General features: G+C 37.6%; 2 protein-coding genes across 2 annotated transcripts; both read left to right on the top strand.

The window, feature by feature from the left end:
• Positions 1–395: 395 nt before the first annotated feature.
• LOC147492243 (EKC/KEOPS complex subunit tprkb-like protein) lies at positions 396–11,117 on the top strand. The gene is made up of 6 exons (XM_086565940.1): positions 396–732; positions 10,045–10,111; positions 10,259–10,372; positions 10,466–10,549; positions 10,663–10,749; positions 10,860–11,117. Exons 1-6 carry the CDS (start codon positions 662–664, stop codon positions 10,944–10,946), a joined length of 510 nt encoding a protein of 169 aa, XP_086422066.1. The 5' UTR covers positions 396–661; the 3' UTR covers positions 10,947–11,117.
• Positions 11,118–11,258: 141 nt separating this feature from the next.
• On the top strand, positions 11,259–14,215 carry LOC147492242 (putative F-box protein At1g67623). The gene is made up of 2 exons (XM_086565941.1): positions 11,259–12,720; positions 13,702–14,215. Exons 1-2 carry the CDS (start codon positions 12,469–12,471, stop codon positions 14,095–14,097), a joined length of 648 nt encoding a protein of 215 aa, XP_086422067.1. The 5' UTR covers positions 11,259–12,468; the 3' UTR covers positions 14,098–14,215.
• The last annotated feature ends 7,532 nt before the right edge of the window (positions 14,216–21,747 follow it).

Here is a 21,747-nt window from a genome sequence, read left to right as displayed (position 1 = left end):
TGCTATGGGTTTGAGTATATGGCCTCTGATATTGAAGCTTGGCTGATCAATCTTTGATTGTGCAGCGGTCTATGAAGTTTTCCATGGGACTTGTTTAGTGCAATCTAGCGGTTTCATGATTTTTGGGTGCTAAGGGTATTAGGGATTGGCACTGCGCTTGGAAAGCAGTGTAGGAACACAAGTAATATCTCTATTCGTCCATAAAATAGTATAATAGACTAATCCAATTGTGCAGTATTGCATGGACAGTAAATTGAAAATATTTATGTAAATTTAATTGAACATTTAATAGACATTCACTTGGAGGTATAGGTAAAATATACACCCTACGGCCTACCTAGCCGGGAAGCTATCACTTTCTGGCAACACCAGTGTCCATAACATTGATCTTCTCCCTAAATAACTCAAGAGTGTATATTGTGTCACGCTTAACAGTCGTATCTGAAGCTAGGTGACTTTTGCAAGCAGTGAAATGGGTCTAGCACTTGGGTTCATGGTAGTTTGAGATTTCACAAAATACCAGAATGATATTTCGATACCCAGTAACATTAAAAGCCGAACCCACGAACATATATCAGACCCAATCTTCTTCTCACTCTTCACCAAAAACATAAATCGTCCGATTTTTCAATCCCGCTCAGACCGAAAACTAGAAAGAAGGATGAAGGTGTTCGAAATAGATGCAAGCAACTCTATTTCCCTTGCTCTTTTCACGGATGTCACCAACTCCAAGTACACACACCTCTTTCTCCCTCTCCATATATGTTTTTTTTGTTGTTGGAATTTTTAATACTAATTTGCTTCTTTGGTTTGTTATATGTGGTGTATCTATGTATACTTTATCACAATGGGTTATACCAGCTGTGTAAATTTGTATGTTGGAAGTCATTTAATAAGTAGTAATTAAATTGTGTTTAGTATCAAGTATGAATGCAAAGACCGCTGTAATGCGATTATATTTTTGATATTGAAGAAGATGTAATTGTTAGTCATACATGGTCATGCATACTACTATCTGCTTTAAACATGAATATCTTAACTCAAACATAGACAGCTTGATATTCTTTTTATCATCTAAACATCGCCCACAATTTCATTTGAACTCATATGTCTCATGCAAATGTTTGGTTGAGAATGACACAAGAGCCATGATAAATGTTAATTTTTAGACCCTAGTCACGTCTTCAACTTCCATCTCATAAAGGTAATCCATATCTTTGAATTTATAAAGATAGTAAGAGAAAGAATAAAAGAGATGTATCCCCAAATATACTCGTTGAGCATATGACCATTGGTTTAGGTTATAACCCAATGACCAATGCTCACATATGTATTGTTGATGTTAATATTGCTATGATTCGTGATTTTTAGTTTGAAGTGTATGTGTACCTCAAAAAACAAATCGTCTAATTGATTCTTTCTAATTAGTCAGAAAATGTTGAACCTCACCAACCTAGAATTTACTGTTTTCGACATAACTAGCAAAAATTACTTATCTTGGTTGTTGGATGTTGAAGTCCATTTGAAAGCTAAAAGTCTTTAAAAGACAATCAATAATGTCAACAATGAAACATGCGGGACTGTGCTAAAGCCAAGATCTTTCTTAGACATCATTTTTATTAAGTCCTAAAGTCCGAGTATCTGAAAGTGAAATATTCACTTGAATTATAGAAAGGCTTGGAAGAAAAATATGATCACCAAAAGACAACGATCCTCTCTACATATTGGTATGATTTTATGCATATGCGTGTGCTCAACTACAAATCTATCGCAAAATACATCATCACCACACGGCTGAAATTGTGGTGCTCCAGGGGAATGTTTCAAGCATGGAATGTTGTACAAGTCTTTTCCATCATATATGCAACAGTAATATTCTCTCCACACAATTTCAGATGTGTGGTGATGTTGTATATGTTGTATATTTCAGGTGCATTTAGTCATAACCACTTTTATGAAGAATCACTGTTTTTTGGTGATCAAATTTTTCTTCCAAGTTTTTCCACAATTCAAGTGGATCCTTCAACGTCAAATACTCGGACTTCAAGCCTTCATGAAGGTGGTGCCTATGAAATATCATGGTCTTGGCACGGTCTTGCAAGGTTTTCGTGTTGCCAGTTTTTATTGTTTTTCAGAAACTTTTAGCATCCAAATAAACTTTAACACCCAAGACAAGTAATTTTCACATGTCGATTAACTGTAAATTCTAGTTTGGTGAGGTTCAACATTTTTTGACTAATTAAAAAAGAATCCAGAAAGCAAAATGAAATTTGAGGTACACGTGTACCATTCAAATAAAAACCACGTATCATAGCATCATCAACAATAATATCTAAGTGGGCGAAGGATCATAGGGTAGTCATGCACAATGACTATGTACGATCTCATAAACACAATTGGTCACCATCTCTTTATTAATTCTCTATTTCCCTTAAATTTCCCATCAAATTCAAATTGTCATTTGGTATATGGATTATGTCTGTGGGTGGAGATTGGAGATGTAATTAGGGTCTTAATATCACTTTTGTTAACAATGCTCTCTTTTGCTACTGTGAAAACTAGCATTAGGTGTTTAGAAATAAACATATTAAGCCTGTAAACTGTACGTATACATTTTGTTTTGACTAAAGAATGTTAGTGTGTGTTATTTCATTTTTGTTTATATTTTTTTGATAAGTGATCTTTATTAAGAGGGTTGTGCATAGCACAAAAGATACAACAGAAAACAAAAACATAAAATAGTGAGTGAGGACCTCACTTGTTTACACATAACAAAACAAACTAACTACCCTCCAAAGACCAGCATCACTCTCCTATTAACGCATGTGACCAATCTAAAACAAGGTCTTTGGACCTGTAATTCCTTCTTTGATATGTAGTAGACATCCAATGCCACAGTAGCTCTTTAACCTCTAGCACAGTACTCCGAACTGCTAACACTTCACCCCTGAATATATGATTGTTTCTTGTTTTCCACAGCACCCAAATAGTAGTATACGGTAAAAGACGCCATATCTTGTCCCCAAAGTATCCGTATCTTTTCTTAGGCCATAGTGATAGAAAATAAATCTTGTAACGACTCAGCTTGAGCAAGAAGTGGAATAGCTATTACCTTTGGTTGTGTCAACTTTGCCCACACCTCTAAAGCAAAAGAGCAGTGTAGGAAAAGATGACCAATATCCTCATCAAAAGTGTCACACATTGTACATACTGGAGACACCATAGTTCCCTTATGTCTAAGTATATCAGCAGTGAGAATGCAACTCGAAACGGCCTCCCAAAAGAAAATTTTCACCTTCAAAGATATGGGAACCCGCCACACCAACTTTGTCGGAAAAGAGGGGGGTTGGTATTCTTGGTCTCTACCTTTAGCAATTAGTGTACCATAGAAAGTGCTTACCGAGAAGATACCATCTTTCGTTGAGCGCCACAAACACCTATCTTCCTGGTCGGTTATCACCACCATTTCCATAAGCATGGCCAAGTCGGCATATTGTTGCACCTCCCAATCGTTGCTACCTCTCTTTAGAAGCTAGTTCCATGCCATTTGATTGTTTACAAATTGTGCATGCTCACAGATCAAGCTCCTTTTGTTATTAGATGCTTGGTAAATATGACGAAAAAGTTTAGCCAAGGACTTATCGCTGACCCAATTATCCAACCAAAAAAGGCATTTGTTACCACTACCCACTTTGAACTGAATTTCTTTTTTGAAAGTGGGTAAGACACTAAAGATACCTCTCCACAGGCTACATCTTGGTTTACACTATTAGGCCACCAGCAATGTTGAGCATATCCATACTTCGCAATAATCACTTCACGCCACAGGGAACCCTCTTCTGTTAAGTACCTCCATAACCAATGACTTTTAAGAGCCTGATTCATTGTTACTGAACTTCGGATCCCCAGACCACCTTCCTCCTTAGATGCACAAACCTTTTTCCAGTGGACAAGATGGTACTTCCTGTGATTTTCTATAGAGCCCCATATGAAATCCCGAATCCGTCGCTCAATCACTTTAGCCATGCTTTTTGGAATTGTGAATAAGGACATAAAGTATATAGGCAGACTAGAAAGAATAGTATTGGCTAGGATCAGCCTTGCACCTTTAGATAACATTCTACTACGCCATCCTCCTAGACGTCTTTGTACAATTGTACATTCTCAATAACTAGTTCCCACACCCTCCTATTCTTGTAATTTGCCCCTAGTGGTAGCCCCAAGTACCGACAGGGTAAAATCCCAATAGAGCATCCCATTACTTGTGCCAACGAATTCATGTTATCCACCTTACCCACTTCAAATATCGAAGTCTTTGACATGTTGGTTTTCAGCCCAGAAACTGCTTCAAAAATGAGGAGAGCTTTGACTACAAGCAACTGCGGCACTGAAGCTTCAATCAAGAACAAAGTATCATCGGCGAACTGAAGCATTGCTATCTCTGAACCATTAACTGCTGGTTTGAACCCTTTTATGTAGCCCAAAGCCATTGCTTTCGTAACCATCTTGGTGAGAGCTTCCATTATTATATTGAACAAGAACGGCGAGATTGGGTCACCTTGACGCAAACCCCTTTGATTTTTGAAAAACCCGGTTGGTGAGCCATCCACTAGAACAGAGAAAGAAGCTGAAGTAAAGCACCTACGAATCCAATTCCGGTATCTCTCGCCGAACCCCATCCTTTTAAGTAAGTAATCCAGAAAAGACCAGTTTACATGATCGTAGGCTTCTGAAATATCAACCTTACATAGGATGGCATTCTCTTTGTTCTTCAGCCTAGTGTCAATACATTCATTCGCAATCAGTGGCCCATCCAAGATTTGTCTACCACCTATGAACGCGCTTTGTTGTATTGAAATAATAGATGTCAGTACAACACGCAGCCTGGTTGCAAGAACCTTGGAAATTGCCTTGTAGATACCTCCCACCAAGCTTATCGGTCTGAAATCCATGAGTGAAAGGGTGCCTACTTTCGTAGGTATTAGTGTGATAAAAGTTGTGTTATTTCTTCTATCCAAGGTTGCATGATCCTGAAATTCTTTAATCACCGCCATGATATTGTCTTTTAGAAAATGCTAACACTTCTTGAAAACACACATCTGAAAACCATCAGGCCCAGGTGCTTTATCACCCCCTAGTTCAGAGATAGCTGTCAACACTTCTTCTTCAGTGATTTCTGCTTCCAACCCCCTTGTTTGTTCCTCTGATAACACATTAAACTCCAGTGCATCTAAGTCCGGTCTCACTAATGGGTCTCCCAAGTAGAGAGCTTCATGGTATTCAGCTATGTGCTCTCTAATACAGTCATTGTCACTGACCTCGCTGCCGTCGATCATTAAGCTATTGATTCTTGCATTGGCGGTTTTATGGAAGAAACTTGTGTTACTTTCCCTCTCTTTAAAGTACTTCGTTCGAGATTTTTGCCGCCAAGAAATCTCTTCTTTTCTCATCAATACATCAATACTTGTAGTTCACATCTAAGGTTCGCTCTATGAACCTCCTCATTTGAAGACAAAGATGATACTTCCTCTTTGTGATCCAGCTCATCTATTTCCTTCGATTTGTTTTTTATAAGTTGATCACTCTCCCAAAGCAATACCTGTTCCACACCTTCAACTTGTTCTTTAATTCTTTAATCTTGCACCACCAAACAAAACTTGGAGATCCTACAAAAGAAAAGGACAGCCACCACTCCTCCGTGAGAGTAATCAACGTAGGGTCTTCAAACCACATGAGCTCAAATCTGAAGGGAATAGGGCCTCTTTGTGAGTGAGAACTGTCCAGAACTATCACCCTATGATCTGAAATAAACTTGGATTGTGCAAATTCCTTTGCATTCGAAAACTGATTATCCCATTCAATGGATGCAAGAAAACGATCAATGCAACTAAGACCTCTTCTATCAGACCATGTGTAAAGTGCACCATTCAAAGGAAAATCAATTAAGCAGTTCCTTGTAACAAAATCATCGAACAATTGCATAGGCCTTGTGATTCTACATCCTCCAGCCCTTTCATGACTAAAACGGACGAGGTTAAAGTCCCCACCCAGAAACCACGGCAATTGAGACCACGCCCTTACATCTTCGAGTTCTTCCATGAAATGATACCTGTTAGTGTCGTCATTAGGACCGTACACACTTGTCAAAAGCCAAGAAAAACCAGTCAACTTCATAGTACATTCCACAGAAAGAGAATATGCCCCGTGTAGTTCATCTAACACTTCCATTACATCTGAATCCCAAGCAATAACAATACCCCCTGATAAACCAATAGCAGGTACGTGAATATACTTCCACGGATGTCTCCACAGATCCCCGAGCACTATATTTGAATCCATTCCCAACTTTGTTTCCTATACAAGGAAAGCTACATGTTTATTTTCGTTTATAACTCTCCGCACATTATTACAAGTTTCATCATTACCAAGACCCCTTACATTCCAAGAAATCAGTTTAATCGACATGATCAACGTTCATTTCCCTTATCTGAACCCCATTGCGTACGCTCGATTCCACACTCGACTTGTTCGCTTCCATAAAGTTTTCCTTCGCTAACTCACCGAAAAGTTTTTCCAACCCAATTCTTCCTGTTCGAGAAGAAATACCTAAATTTCTAGCTATAGAGACAACCATAAACTTTATCCAGTCATTGATATCTTCCAAATTCTTGCAATTATATAATCTTCCCGCCAAAACTCCAACATCCATTGAGTGAGTCTGTGAAGTGTTGACCCCATCAACCTGATTTTGATCTTCTTGTTCACTCCTTAGATCCGAAAATGGACGAAGCACCGGCTGGGATGTTTCTCCTACTTCGAGCACTGGAGTGGAAGGATTAGACTGTATAGGTGGTGACTCCCTCTCGTGTACTGGTGGGGGAGCAAAAGAAAATTTGCTAACCTGTTGCTGAGAAATCTGATTTTCGAACACCACTGGTGGGCCTGGGTCCGACACCCCTCTACTTGGCCTTTGACCCCTTTTCTTGGACTTCTTTCTGTTCTTGCTGGGCCTGCAAAGGCCTTTCCACCTCAAAAACGCATTGGACCAAGGAAACGGTTCCCACTCAGCATATCTATCGACTACTCTGCTGGGTGGATTATGCACCCTTCTTCGATCCCCATTGGCCTGGCCACTCACAATCGCATTCGTAACTGGTCCCTCTGGCCCATCATTGATAGTTTGTGCTAGGTCCAACCCAAAAATCGAACTAGTACTCCCACTTTCCAAAACTTCTCTCTGTCCATCTACCATATGAGCGACATCTGTCAGAAGCATAGGGTCACGCGTCCCATCTCTAGCGTTATATGGTGTGGGAATAACATTCCCATCACAAACAAATTCAAAACTTGAACTCAAGGAAATTCCCCTTTGTCTCTCTTGTGAGCCTGGTGAATCCACGTGGTTGTCAGGACGTACTGATGAATCCACGTGATTGCTAGAACATGCAGGTGAGACCGCATGGTGGCTTGGACCCGATGGGGACTCCATAGGTATTCTTTGGTCCACCTGTCCGCCCTCAATCCTGGAAACTGCCACCTCATCGATCCTATTCTGGTCATCCTCTCCATACAGTTCTTCTTCCCCACTGGGAAATGTCATTTCTTCACCGCCATCAAGCTCAATCACCACCCAAATCAATCACCACCCAAATAGGAAACACATACCCCCTCTCCTCCACGTTAAGAATGCGAGGGACACTACCAAATTCCTTCACTTGAACTTTCACCCTTATACAAGAGCTACACCAGTCGAGAGATTCTTCATCTATTTTCACCATCTGACCGCACTCCTTGGCCAATAATTCAGCTATTCCACAATTTCTCAAGTGTAGGGGAACTCCAAAGAATTTAATGTTCGCCTCCTTTGCTAACAAGACAACATTGGGGATTGATCCCACCTCAGGGTTCCATCTACTAAACTGAATTTCACCACCCCAGAACTCCAGTGGTGGCATCTTAGCTAATCTCTCCGCTTCCTGTTCAGTGTTAAAGAAAGCAATTGCTTCTCCCCCTTCCATAGTTTTAAAATTTGCCGGTTTGCAGCTCTACCCATCTCCAGTCAGGGATGCCTCTTGATGATTTACACAGCACAGTAGAGGACCACCAAGAGGCATTCAACACCATTCGGTTAGATCTTATCCTGATGGTAGGTCGTACAGTTTCCCAGGCTCGGTTTGCACCGCTAGTAATCCCCATTGCAGTTTGATCATTCTGTGTTTGGACTAAAAGAGGGTTTGAAACCCTTCCTTCAATATGTGGTCTGGTGTTTTGGTGCGGGTTGGTGGGTTCCAACAACTTTGTTAATGTCCCAACCCTCTCTATCTACCCCGGCAGGAAAGCACAAGGTTTTAATTCTACCTTGCCTAACTCCGGGAATCATCAACAAGTTTATGAAGTCACCCCTTCTGTTAGTACACACCGACCCAATCATTTTTATATGACCATCCCAAAAAGAAACTGGAGTTCCTTTGTTTGGTGATTCCAGAGAGCATTGATAGAGGAAACTGCCAAGCCATCTTGCTCCTTTTAGAGAAGTGGAACACAGAAACACCCCTTTGCCTCAACGCTCCATCAAACTCACCTCAACACCATCGGAAGAGCTATTCCACCATTCGAATTCAAAAGATTTACCTTCTACCACCGCAAAACTCCGTTTTCCACCACTTCCAGTTCTAGTCATTGCATCAGCTCTTTCTCCGTCTTCTATCAGTTCTAGTCAAACCCTAGCTTGAAACCGGCAGACCCCAACTCTAAAGCATTTGTTTATAGTAATGATCTAAACATTAGTTATGCGTAAATTAATGCATTCAAATGACTATATGAAGTAAAGCAATATGTGTTCATCTAAATATTCATGTCTTGTCATTTTCAATAGTGTTTGTGTAAATATCAAGTACTATTCACACAAATGAAAATTGGATATATTGCATATTTGCATGGTATGAAAGAACATCATGTCACATTTATTACGGCCCTTTTGTTTACTATTCTCATTCAATATATAACAATTAACTACATCAAACTACAAATCTAGACATTGGTAGGTTACGACATTAAAATACAGATATAGGCATTGCCGCATTGGTAGGTTACATTAGGTGTTATTAATGCATTTCTCTCTAGTCAATCAATGAAAAAAGGAAAAGGTGATTTTCCATCAAAGTCAATACATGAATTCCTACTTGCATGTTGCGGACTTAATAGAATTACAATATTTAAAGCATTTACTCGTTCTCAGCCAATATTATTTGCATGTCAAATGCAAGATGAATAATGTAACTATGGTTAATGTTCAAATGATGTAGAAAATTTAATGCATGTCTGTGTGAGTTATGATATTCATGTTTAAAGTAAATAGTTGCTTCTTCTTCACTATGAAAATTTGGTTACCGGTGTGAATGATAGCCAGAGGATAGAGTATAAGAAGAAGTGAGTACGGGTTCCAAACTTAACCTTGTTAAATTGTCTATGTTGAATCATTAGAAAAACAACTAAAGAACAAAATATACTAGTCAATGCTATAATTGTTTTGGTAAGATAGAAGATTAATGCAAGGATATTGAGGAGAATATAATATCTCAGTTTCCAGAGATGGATAATAATAAATAAAGCAAGAGTGGGATCGTGCTGATAACGATAGAAGTAAGATAATTGGTATTAAAACTTGGGATAATCTCTTCACTTATGGAGTACTTATTAATAGTAATATAACAAGCCATAGGTCATCCTGGATATTTAATGTAGGTACATATTTCTCTCTTACACTGGCACTTGGTTGCACCCCTATGCAAAGACAACGGTCAATCACACCTTTGCAGCACATTTATAAAAGTTTTCTCTTTCTTCATGGAATTATAACTGCCTTCGTGTTTCGATTTCTTCAAAGGGACACATATCCTTGTCTCCCTTGAGTTTGAGAACACTGAATCTTTTCCTTTTTCTGAAAATTCATTAGTTTTACTTTGATGCATGATTATTAACCTATAAGAATCTTGGTACACTAGAAATTATGATTATCCAGGCCCTAAAGTCATTATTTGGCAGGGAGCTTCTGAATTTGATGCAAGCTGGGACACTGGAACCAGAAGTAGCATTTCTAAATGCATCACTAGTAGGACCCTTTACCTACTTTTGTTTCTCAGATGCAGCTTAACGTGTTTTTCTTTCTTCGTTTTTTTTAGGACCATTTTTTTGTTGTCTATAATGTAGACACACTGCAAGACTCATCTGAAATTACTTGTATTAATAATTGAGACAGATACCAGATGTTTTCCCTCTCCTAGCGGCTGCACAGAAGACTCTATTGACCAAATCACTAATAACACGCACTCCTCATTCTGAGCTCGTTTACAATTACTCAGGATCAAAGCATGTAATAAGCTTATGCCTATTCTACTCAACCTGAGTTATTGCGTCCTTTTTTCATTATGTTGTAGGAAAACCTAACATGGTTTTCAACTTCTAGATCACAGAATCCTTGAAAAGATGCGGAATCTCTGATAATTGTACTTATGTTCTTGCCGCTCGCTTTAATGCCTCTTCTGATGAGGTAAGGTTAATGTAATACATCAGAAACGTTAGTGGTGCACTATTTTTATATATTTTCATCTCAGGAAACGAAATATTCAAATCATATTCTCGTTGGTTTCTGTATGTACGTAGATGAAATCCATAGAGAAGCTTATTCATGGGAAAGAGATCAATTTGGAGGAGCTGGAAAAGAGACCAAACAAACCCCAAATTCTGAAGGTTTGTGAAAGTTCAAGTGAATCTTGTCTGTTCCTAGCTTTTTCATTCAAGTGAATCTTGTCTGTTCCTAGCTTTTTCATTCAAGTAATTCTTTCCCTTGCTATCGTCAGCACTACAAAATATCTGCCCCAGAACTGGTGATATCCTCTTTAGCAGATGCTATCGTATGTCGACTTGCTGCTCGGGATGCCTTGTGAGGAAGGAGAACTACAAAGCATCCATTCTATAGTGCCCTCCATCACATTGCTTTTAAGAACATCATAAACAGTTTATCACTTATTGTTGTTTCTCTATTTCGAATTTGTTGTATAACCCACTCGGTGTTAGTTGGTCAAAATGAAAAAAAGATGGTACAAGTTTCAGTTTCAGCTGCTATTGGGTTTAAATAGATGAAGTAAATCATATATAAAAAAGGCATAGTAATTTACTGATTTCTACTGCAGGTGCTCTAAATTCGTCGTGAGATTTATTGAGTGACAATTTTGCTATTTGCCACTCTGACGTCAGAGCTCTGATAAGACTTTTCAGGGATAAGGAAGTGAGAATTCCGAAATGAACCTACACCTGCTGTTTTTGTTAACATTGTGCACAGACGCACGGTGCACCTAGCGTCCAGGTTCTAACTTGTGCACCAAGCCACCAAGAACAATTGGGTTGCAAGTGACAACTGCCGTATGGGTGACAGGTGACAGGTGACAGGTGCTGAAGCCTGCTCATTTTCAATTGAACTAGTAGTCGTAAATTACTTAAGGTCCCTTACTTAATCACTTGTAGCCTCCCGCTCATAGGCATATACGTCTACAACCTTTTCTATGAGACTTCTAAACATCTGCCACTTTGAGAGCTGTGTTTCCATATACAAGGGTGATTCACAAATTTAAAAGACTTTTGCGGTTATAGAGTGGCCAATTTCATTTCTAATTGGAATTCTGCTACAGGACATCGGTGCTGATTACTTGATTAGTGCCAACGAATGAGACGACCGCGATGGTGATATCTACCTAGACTTCAAATTTGGGACCATTGAAGAGTACAGCTCATCGTAAACCAGATTTGTACGAAAAATATAATAAAAGGGAATAAAAAATTGCGGAGACATATTTGTACGAAAAATATCAACATCATATGCTCAAACTATATCATGCTGTGCGGGTAGAAATCAAACTTTATATCAACAAAAGGTTAGAGAATCCAACAGGGTAAAATATCAAGCCACCACATAGCTAATAGTTAATCTTAGGAACGCAAAACTTCGTAATATTTGACAGCATGCTTTCCTCTGTTTCCCAAATTCCAAGTTCCAACTACTTCCAGGACGCGCTGTTTATTGTCCTAAATCCTAATAGGATGGGAACTTAGTAGTTACTAAGCTTAAAAACATTACTTGTGTCCCAAGTGTCTCTAATCCCAAAACCGAATCCAACTTGAACAAAGTAAAACAGAAACCAACACTAACAGGCACTTCAAAATCAAGTCGGTAATTGCATCATCCATCTATATATATATGCTCAGTCCTTTCTATTTTCTAACTTCTCCTTTATTAGAAACTTTACTCCAAACTTAGAAACCTTCAAACCAGAACTACTTTGGTTTTCCGTATATAGGACCACATAATATATCTTCGGCTCCACTCATTCATTCAATTTGACGAAGTAAACAACAAGAAAGGTTTTATTTACAGTTCTCTTTCTCTTTCTCTTTCTTTGGTTGCATCATACCATGGATACAATTCCTAATGATATGATATCAACTATTGTTGCACATGTTGCGAAATCATCAGTAGCTGATTTGTTTAGCTTGAAACAAACGTGCAAGATGTTATATGAACTTGGAGATGACGATTTTGTACTGCAGCAAGCTTCATTGGAAAAAATTCCAGCAGTTCCCTGGAGATTATCCGACGACGCGGCTTATTTCTTGCAACGATGCCAACAAACTGGCAACCCAGAAGCTTTATTCCGGCTCGGAATGGTGAGTTTTTTACCCCCACTTTTCTTTTTTCTATAGTTTTATGAATTTTGAAATTTTGTGAACCATACACTAGTTCTCCGAGTTTTTCCAATTTTATGATCTTTTATTTTGGACAAAAAACTTGAACCATACACTAGTTTCGTACCAAAGTTTTTCCAATTTTTCATTGTTTTGCTTTCGATCTGGTGAAGAATAATAGTAAATTAAGTCTGGTATGAAGACTGAAGAGTAGTGTTTAAAATTGAGGTGCATGGTTCCCGTTTTAATTGGATTGATTGGAAAACAGGACAGTCTTTTAGGCTCTGATACTTGAGATCCACCATTGTATAAAAGTGAGACAGCTAATGAAACAGGAATACAGGACCCATCCCCTGTTCATTGGGAGCGAAGAATCGCTTGGGTGTGTTACTTTTTCACTTAACGTACATCTTTTGTGTGTTCTCTGTCACTGCCACTGGGGGGCATGCATGCAAAGGACTAGGAATGCTGGATGCGGGGCATTGGATGTACTGTGGTACATAATTGTCATGCATGGAGGTTTCTTACTAAGTAGTTTTAGATCATGTTCTAAATTCTAAACATGGAACACTTCCATATCCAAAATACCTGGTCACTAGATATTTACAAGAAAAATTTTCTTTCAACAAGCATATATAATTATGATGGGGCGCATTTTTATTGAAACCTATCGAACTTAGAACATCATCAACGCATTTGCCATTTTCATGTTGTGTTTCAATGCATTTTTGTTGTTATTTCTATTTCATTGTGACACAGCATTCTTACTTTAATATAAATGGTCAAAGAATAAATAAGAAAAAAACATGAAACTTGTTGGGGAATAGTTAGTGGGACGGCTACTGTTTAGCCGTCCAAACTTCTTCTTTTTAAGTTCATGTTATTGGTATATTCATCGTGTACAAATTCGGCAATAAGTTAAATTCTGTTCCTAATGAATTTCCCCCGGTTATTTTAATTTAGGTCGAATACTTCCAGAATGCGCGACTTGAATTAGGACTTGCTTTTCTGGCTAGGGCAGCATATTTTGGACACGTTGAAGCTTGCTATGTTCTCGGCATAGTCTTAATCTGCACTGACGATCATACAAGACAGGAAGGTATGGAACTTTTGACTATCGTCGAGAAATGCAAGAAGGGGTCAAGATGTAGACAAAGAATTAAGATGATTCTGAGAGACTTGTGGTTGAATCACACATTTCATCCACGCGAACCTTTATGCACGGATCCTGGTTGTAGCAAAGCAGTACATATGTCTCGTAGAGGGTGGGCAAGGGATGATGATGAAGAGTTCGATTGTGAAGCCTGCAAGTGCGATCGTGAAGTCAAACTGTTTTGCAAAGGGTTGCGTGGTAATTAATTAGATTGTATTTATGGAATCGGTGTAAAGTTCGTTCTGGAATGATTGAATTTGTCAATTATATTGTTTTTTTTTTTGGTAACTATCAAATATATTTTTTTGAGCATAATGTACGACCGTAAATATAATTTTTTTGAATGCTTGCCATCTCATCTCAGTTCTATTCCTAATTATAGACTATTGTAAAACATGATAAGTAATGAACTCGCAAGAAATAGAACAATTACAAAACTCTTATTATCTGCCATCTGAATTGAAACTAACTAAAACATAATTGGTTTTCAAATAACTGATACATCTAGGAACACTGTTGTCTATCAATCAACAGACTAATGTAAGCATACTCACTTCTTATTTTTGGCGTTTCCACCTAATCTGGAATTTGTGTTGTACTTGTTTCCCACCGTACCATATGTACCCTTCTACTTATGTTAAGGGGAAACTAGCAGATAATTAGAGTCCGAATGCATACCCACTTATTATTTTTGGATAGAAATCCTCAAGTTTTAGCAGCAATATATATTGAACCCAAGACACGTACCCAAAATTGAGTAAGGGGCGACATCATATATCCAAGGCACCCTCTGAAAGGAGTGATTTTTTGCTCCTAGCGTTGGTTCCTCCAAGCCCTCCAAGGGAATTTTGAGCCATATATGTCTCATCTTTTCTACAAAAAGAGGGAAGTTACAACCGTCACAAAATCCTCAAAATTCCCAATTTTACTAGTTTGTCCCTCATAAAGGAAATAAAAATAATAATAATAAAAAAAAATATATAAAGTGGAATAAACCAACAAACGTGTGTATTTCGTCTTCATCTTCTTCCCACAAAAACGTATTAATAACAATAATATCATCTTCTTGTTAGTTTGTTCTTAATGCATCCATCGTGTTTTTCATATTTTGATTCCTATTTTTTGTTTTGTTTCCATTTTCTTTTTATTTCCTTTCTAGTTATGACTGATGGACAAACTAGTAAAATTGGGCATTTTGAGGATTTTGTGCGAGGTGTAACTACCCTATTTTTGTGGAAAAAATGAGACGTGTGTGGCTGATAATTCCCTTGGAGCGCTTGGAGGAACCAACATTGGGAGCAAAAAATTACTCAGCTACTGATTGAAATGGAAGCCCAAGATGTGGTCTCTTTTTTGGAGAAGCAGGAAGGAAATTTAAATCACCAGTCCAAAACTATTCTCAAAGACATTTTGGAAACACTAAGGGAATTCTATATTACTACTATTGTACAATACACCAAGAAGTGCAAGCAATGCAGCCAAGAAACTGGCAACTTTTGCTTTAACTTTAGTAACTATGTATGGTTTAGTATAGCTCCAATATGGTTGAAACATAATTTGGAGCAGGACAAGGTAATTATTGGTTAACATAAATAAATAATAATGATTAACGAAAAAAAAAAAAAAGGCACCCTCTCAACTATTTTCTAAAGTAAAATGTACGTCCGAATGGCCCAGTCTCCTTCACATACTAATTCCAAATAAATTTACTGAAAGTAGATATAAGAGCATCTTTAGGAGTGATACTTTCCTAGCATCAAACACCAAAGTTTTAACAATTTGGTGTTTTTTCATCTTCAGGAGAGTCGCATGTTGATGAAAAAACACAAAAAAAAAACACCAAACCAAACACCAAATCAGCCAAAATTTGGTTTCAGTTTTGGTGCTGTATCAAATCTCTCACGCGGTTTTGAAAAAACCGCGGTTTTTCTAACACCGCATGGGCTTGGGCTGCTAAGTGGGCTTCTATGGCGCGTTTTTTCCAACACTGCCTGGGCTTGGGCTTCTATTGGCGCGGTTTTGCCAACACCGCGTGCGTTTTTTCTAAAAATTAAGAATTGTGCAATTGTATCTAAAAATGATTATGATTATGTATCCAAAATGATAAAAATGATAAAAAATCTATGATTATGATTATGTATACAAAACGATAAAAATTATCCAAAATCTATGATTATGATCCAATATCCAAAATGATCCAAAACCTATCATATTATATAAAATTTATTTAACTCTCTTCTTATGCCCCTTACCACTCGATGCCTCTCCTCTCTCTATGTGGATGTTCCGAAGCTGCTCCTCTAAGTTCACAACCTGAGAACCAAGATCTTCTCTGTTTGTACGAAGGTTAACTACCTCAGCCTGAAGTTCCTCATATCTCTGATGTTGTTGCGTATACACCTGCTGAATATCCTCATACGCTTTTCGAGTCTCGTCATACGTACATTGGGATTGCTGATATGTTTGAGAATATGCCTCATCTCTTTCTTGGCTATAATGATATACGACAGTCCTCATCCTATCAAACATACAAATATGGTTCTCATATCTTTCCCGAATCTCAACTTGAAAATCCAAGAAAATATATTGTGAGTACATATTATATATATAATGAATACGAAAAATAAAACAACTAAACTCACCGTGGTATACTGATCAATCTGCGGCTATAACTCATGGCAACGAGTACGTACGAGGCACCTCAGGAATTGAAATGTAAGTAGCCTCCCCATCAGGTCCACATACGGCAAACATTTGAGGATTACTAGCAGACACAGGAGCTGGATGATATGCATTCAGAAGTTGTGGGTTGTAAACAGGTTGTGGCGGATGAGGAATACATAGCTTACGTCTCATTCCTTCTAGGCCCACAAACTCAAAGTTGCTAACCCGACCAACCGGGGGCAACAACGGACCCATGGAGACATGGTTCCACCATCTATAATACTGATTAGCAGTCTGCTCAACAACAAAAGAAGACTCATCTGGCCAAAGACCACAACTGGCATGAACTTCATGAATTTGAGTTCTACTCCACGACTTAGCATCACTAACATCTGGTATGGGAGCACATGGAACTCCATAATGTCCAGTCATCTGTCTCCAACATCTATCGCCACAACATCAAACCTTACATTCACGTGTGTAAAAAACAACTCTGTGACGTGACAACACACAAGCATGCTGCACAACTGGATCGTCAAAGGCAGTAGACAAACGCCAAAATCTCCACTCAATAGATGACAATGATCTAATATCAATCTGAACACGAGTTATACAGACATTATTTCTAATATGCCCCCTGTTACGAGTCAAGTGAAGCCCTGACCAACTAGCAAATCTAGGGCGAGTATCAACAATCATGTCTATGTTAGGACAAATACAACGAAAGTACTCATAAAACCAAATCTCTAAAAGTCCTGTGAATCCTGCAATCTGAGGACTTCTACTTTCGAATGTCTGTTAAGATTTATCTAACGCCGATATCAATATGGCATATACTGAGCTACCAAGGTCATAATCTCTTATATTATGCAAATCAGAAATATAAACATAATATCCAAGTCGTACCGTAGAATGACCATTTGAAAACATAACATGCCCAATAAAAAACATAAAAAAAAAAGCCCTAACATACACATCAGCACCCTCACTACCAGGTAGAATAGTCAAAGCTAACTCTGCTCGTGTATCAGGATCCAAGAGGGGTTCATATGCAGTCTTAATATGAGATAGATTAATACCAGAAAAATCATAAGCATCCAAGCGAGGAAAACTCATAAGCATACTACCAATATTCTCATAATTTGTATTAAAAGGTATCGGTTGGCCTATACCGATACTCAACCCAGAAATCATGGTAAAGTCTAGTGGTGTGAACCCTAACTCTGCACAAGAAAAATGAAATGTATGAGTTGTATTCCACCATCTTTCTACTAAAGCTATGACCACTGCCCAATCAGCCTTCTCATAATCTACATCAACCAAAAGACCAAAAAGTGTACACATAACACTATCTCTAATATGTACAAACTCATTCAAACTCTTAATGACCTTCCACCACTCTCTAACACCAAGTAAAACCGATCTAAGTCGATAGTCAATAACTTGCTGATATTATGAAAAAAAAAATAATGCATATAAGATAAATAATTAATTGGTCCAACTCAACTAATTAATGCATAATATTCAAAATATTTAATCAAAACTAATTAATTACCTGAGAATTAGCCACAACACTCGACACGTGTTTTGTATCTCGTGTAGAAGACACAACTTGCATATCAAGTGCTTCACCGGGATTAAATTGTCAATTGAAGTCGTTCATTTGATACTCAAGTGCATAGGGATGTCTATCAGTCGACGCGACATCCTCGGCTTCTTCTCCCCCACCTTCTTGTACTTCCTCAGGTTCTTTTACCTCTACTTGATTGCCAATGTCGTTTGTGTACTGCCAATATATACATATCGTCATCACCGTCAAAAGGTTGAAAATGATCCATATAAAATTTCAAGAGTTTAGGTAGGTTTTTGTTTTTTTACTAAGAAGAGGGTTTATAATTGAGAGAAAAGTTAAAAGTGATTGAACTACACGGTTTTGGTCATTTTTATATAAAAATAGCACGCGGCGTTAAGAACACCGCGCGGTTTTTGGAAAACCGCATTGGCTTGGACCTGTCAGATGGGTTTTAGTGGCACGGTTTTTGAAAAACCGCATGAGCTATATGGCGCGGTTTATCCAAAACCGCGTCATTTGATGTCGAAAATTTGATGTTGCTCCTAAAAATGGTTGGTGTTTTTTTAGTTTGGTGTTTGGTTTGGTTCAAAATTTTAGTGTTTTTTTTGTTTCACTCCTAAAGATGCTTATTTTATACTTGAGATAAAGTGTTATGTTCATGTAGAGATCCAATTACATGAGTAACAAATTTGACATATTTGAGCAATTACCATTTGCAGATGAAAAGCACTTTATCACGACTACTCCAACTCTCCAAGTCAATACCTCAAGCTAAAAATACCTGGAAGGCTAAAACTATACCGAACTGGAAAAGGACCTAACCATGCCACTATCTCTTTTCATCGTATGCAATGTTAATCACATTTTCCGTAATATCGCGGGACTTTCCAAAATCCCAAACAATTTATTTCTTCTCATATTTTTTATTATTTAGTAATACCTCCCTTATACAATTGTAAGCATCTCCTTACTATTTCATTATTTAGTGATATCTCCTTGTATAATTCTAAGTATCTCATTCCTATTTCATTAATTTAGCGATACCACCCTGTATAATGGTAAGCACCTCTATTCTATTTCATTATTTAGTAATACTGTCTTCGTATTATTATAAGCCACTTTCTTCTGATTTATTCTCCCGATTTCTTTTGCAAAATAGTGACAAATTGACTGAAACGAAAAAAAATGTCAAATACAGTTTTAATTTGAGAATTCTGATTTTGTTATTTTCATGTAGCCAACTTGACTTGGATCTAAAAAAATATGGACAAAATATCATTTTATGAAAAACTCTACAAGAATAAAAAGTTTTTAGTCTTATAGTTTTTAGTAGTAAAGTTTTTGCTTCGTAGTTAATTAATTGATTATCTTTGCTCTCGTGAGTACTTGTTATTGCTTGGTTAATTAAAAGAAAGTCTAAACAACTTTCTTTTAAGGGGTATTTAGCTTTTGGGCCATATTATAAATGGGTAATATGTAGTTGGTCACCAATTGTTCGTTTATTAGCTATTGGGCCAAAATTAACAGTGATCCGTCCATATTTTCTAAAATGACACATTTACCTTTGCACCAATTGTTCGTTTATTAGCTATTGGGCCAAAATTAACGGTGATCCGTCCATATTTTCTAAAATGGCACATTTACCCTTGCACGTGATTGAAATAAACGGCTAAGATCAAAGTTATTTTCAAATCAACAGCCACCATAACGTTTTATCCTGACCATTTATTTGTGACACGCGTCCTAATCTCTCACTACATATCCTATTAGCGGGAAAAACACTAATTAACTGCCCAAAAACACTCACTTCTTTCAGACATCATTCTTTCAGACAACCTGTTTGTGTGCGAGGGTAGCAAACCTGTTTCAGACAACCTGTTTTCAAACACTAAGAACCAACTTAACACATTTTCAAACACTAGGAATAAATGTGGTAGCTTTGGAGAAGATAGACTGGACTTGTAGATCTAATATGTGCATTCAAGCTTAAGGAAGTTAGTTTGTAAGTAAAAACTAAACCTTTTTCAATTTAGTTACGTTTGTTCAATTGTTTATACTGTTTTGCATAGTTTGAATGTTTGTTTGTTTAAAGAAGTATGTGGGTGTCTTTTTGGACAAAATCCTAATTATCAATTAAAAAAATGACCTAAACCCTAATTGTTTATTATGTTGTGGTCCCAAACCCTAATTCTTAAATACAGTAATGGTCCCAAACCCTAATTTTTAATACAAAAAATTAGGGCTTTTTAAGTAATCTAGAATACTATAGGTACATTTTTTTAATATTGATCAATTAGAGGTATATATTAGTTTGTTGCCACATTATTTTACTGTTTAAAAAATGTAGCACCTTTTGGGCAATGTTTAAAAAATGTAACACAATGTTCACTTGTTAGTTGTTGTCTCACAAACCTATCAAATGGGAAAAAGTAAGGGCAAGAGTATAAAGGGCAAGTGCAAGAGTCCAAAACAAAGGAGAGGTGAGGAGTAGCCAGACCATTTAATGTCTGTTTGTAGATTTGGGTATAACAATTGGGCAAAGGATGAGGTTAGAGCTGCTAGAGCTTATGTTGATGAGCATGGTGATGATGTAACTCGTGAAGAATTCCATGATCACATATTTGAATATAGGGACAAGAAAGAAGCAGACAGGGTTGCTGTATGACTACCTCCATTTGATTCTGATGATGATCAGGATCTATCTGAGCATGACTTGGAGTATCTGGATTGGCTTGATGCAATAAGTAATCCAAATGTTATTGGGGAGGGTGAGGATAAGGCTCAGACTCAGGTTAAGGTTAAGGGTGAGGGAAGTTCAAGTCAAGCACAAACTGTTAGAGGGGGAAGTCAAGCACAACCTAGAGTGGTTGTGCAGGGTTTGATGTGTACCCAGGAGTATAAAGCTATGCAGACTGCACTGAAGAATAAGAGGAAGTGATGTTATTCTTATTTCAATGTGATGGTGTTATGTTTGGTACAATGGCTCTAAGGTGTCATGCTTTTGCTTGTTATGTTTAGGGTCTTTATGTTTATGTTTTAGCCCTATGTTTTATTATGGATTGTAATGTAGTTTATTATGGATTATAAATGTTTTGAAGTTTATGAATGTTATGAAGTTTATAAATGTTATGAAGTTTATTCCATTATTGATTTATATAGTTTATTTTCATTTTATGTTCCAATAGTGTGGTTGTATCTGTTATGGGAACTCTGAGAGGTGATAGGGTGTTTGTGTTGCACTATGATGGTTTTTGGATGCCTTTTGCACCTGGGAAGGTTAATTACTCTATGTATAGGGGTGTGGAGAGGTGTGACTATGAGGTAAATGGTGAAGAGATGTGTTATCTTGATTTGCTCAAGGAGATACATAAGCAGTTTGGGGATGACAAATCAGTGTCATGTGTCAAATTCATTGCTAAGGGACATCTGACTTACTTCAATAATGATAAATATATGTTGAAAATGTGGGATTTGATTAAACTTGAAAGGGATAAGAGGTATCATTTGTTTGTAACCACATCAAGTTTTGAAGATAGCCTACAACCAAGTGAAGCCCAGCCCAGTGTCAATAAACCCTTAAAGCCCCCAACATCCAACAAACAACCCAAAATCCTATCAA

This window comes from Coptis chinensis, chromosome 6, assembly GCF_015680905.1.
Source record: "Coptis chinensis isolate HL-2020 chromosome 6, ASM1568090v1, whole genome shotgun sequence".
Classification (NCBI taxonomy): domain Eukaryota; kingdom Viridiplantae; phylum Streptophyta; class Magnoliopsida; order Ranunculales; family Ranunculaceae; genus Coptis; species Coptis chinensis.
This window is presented reverse-complemented; position numbering and strand designations above follow the sequence as displayed.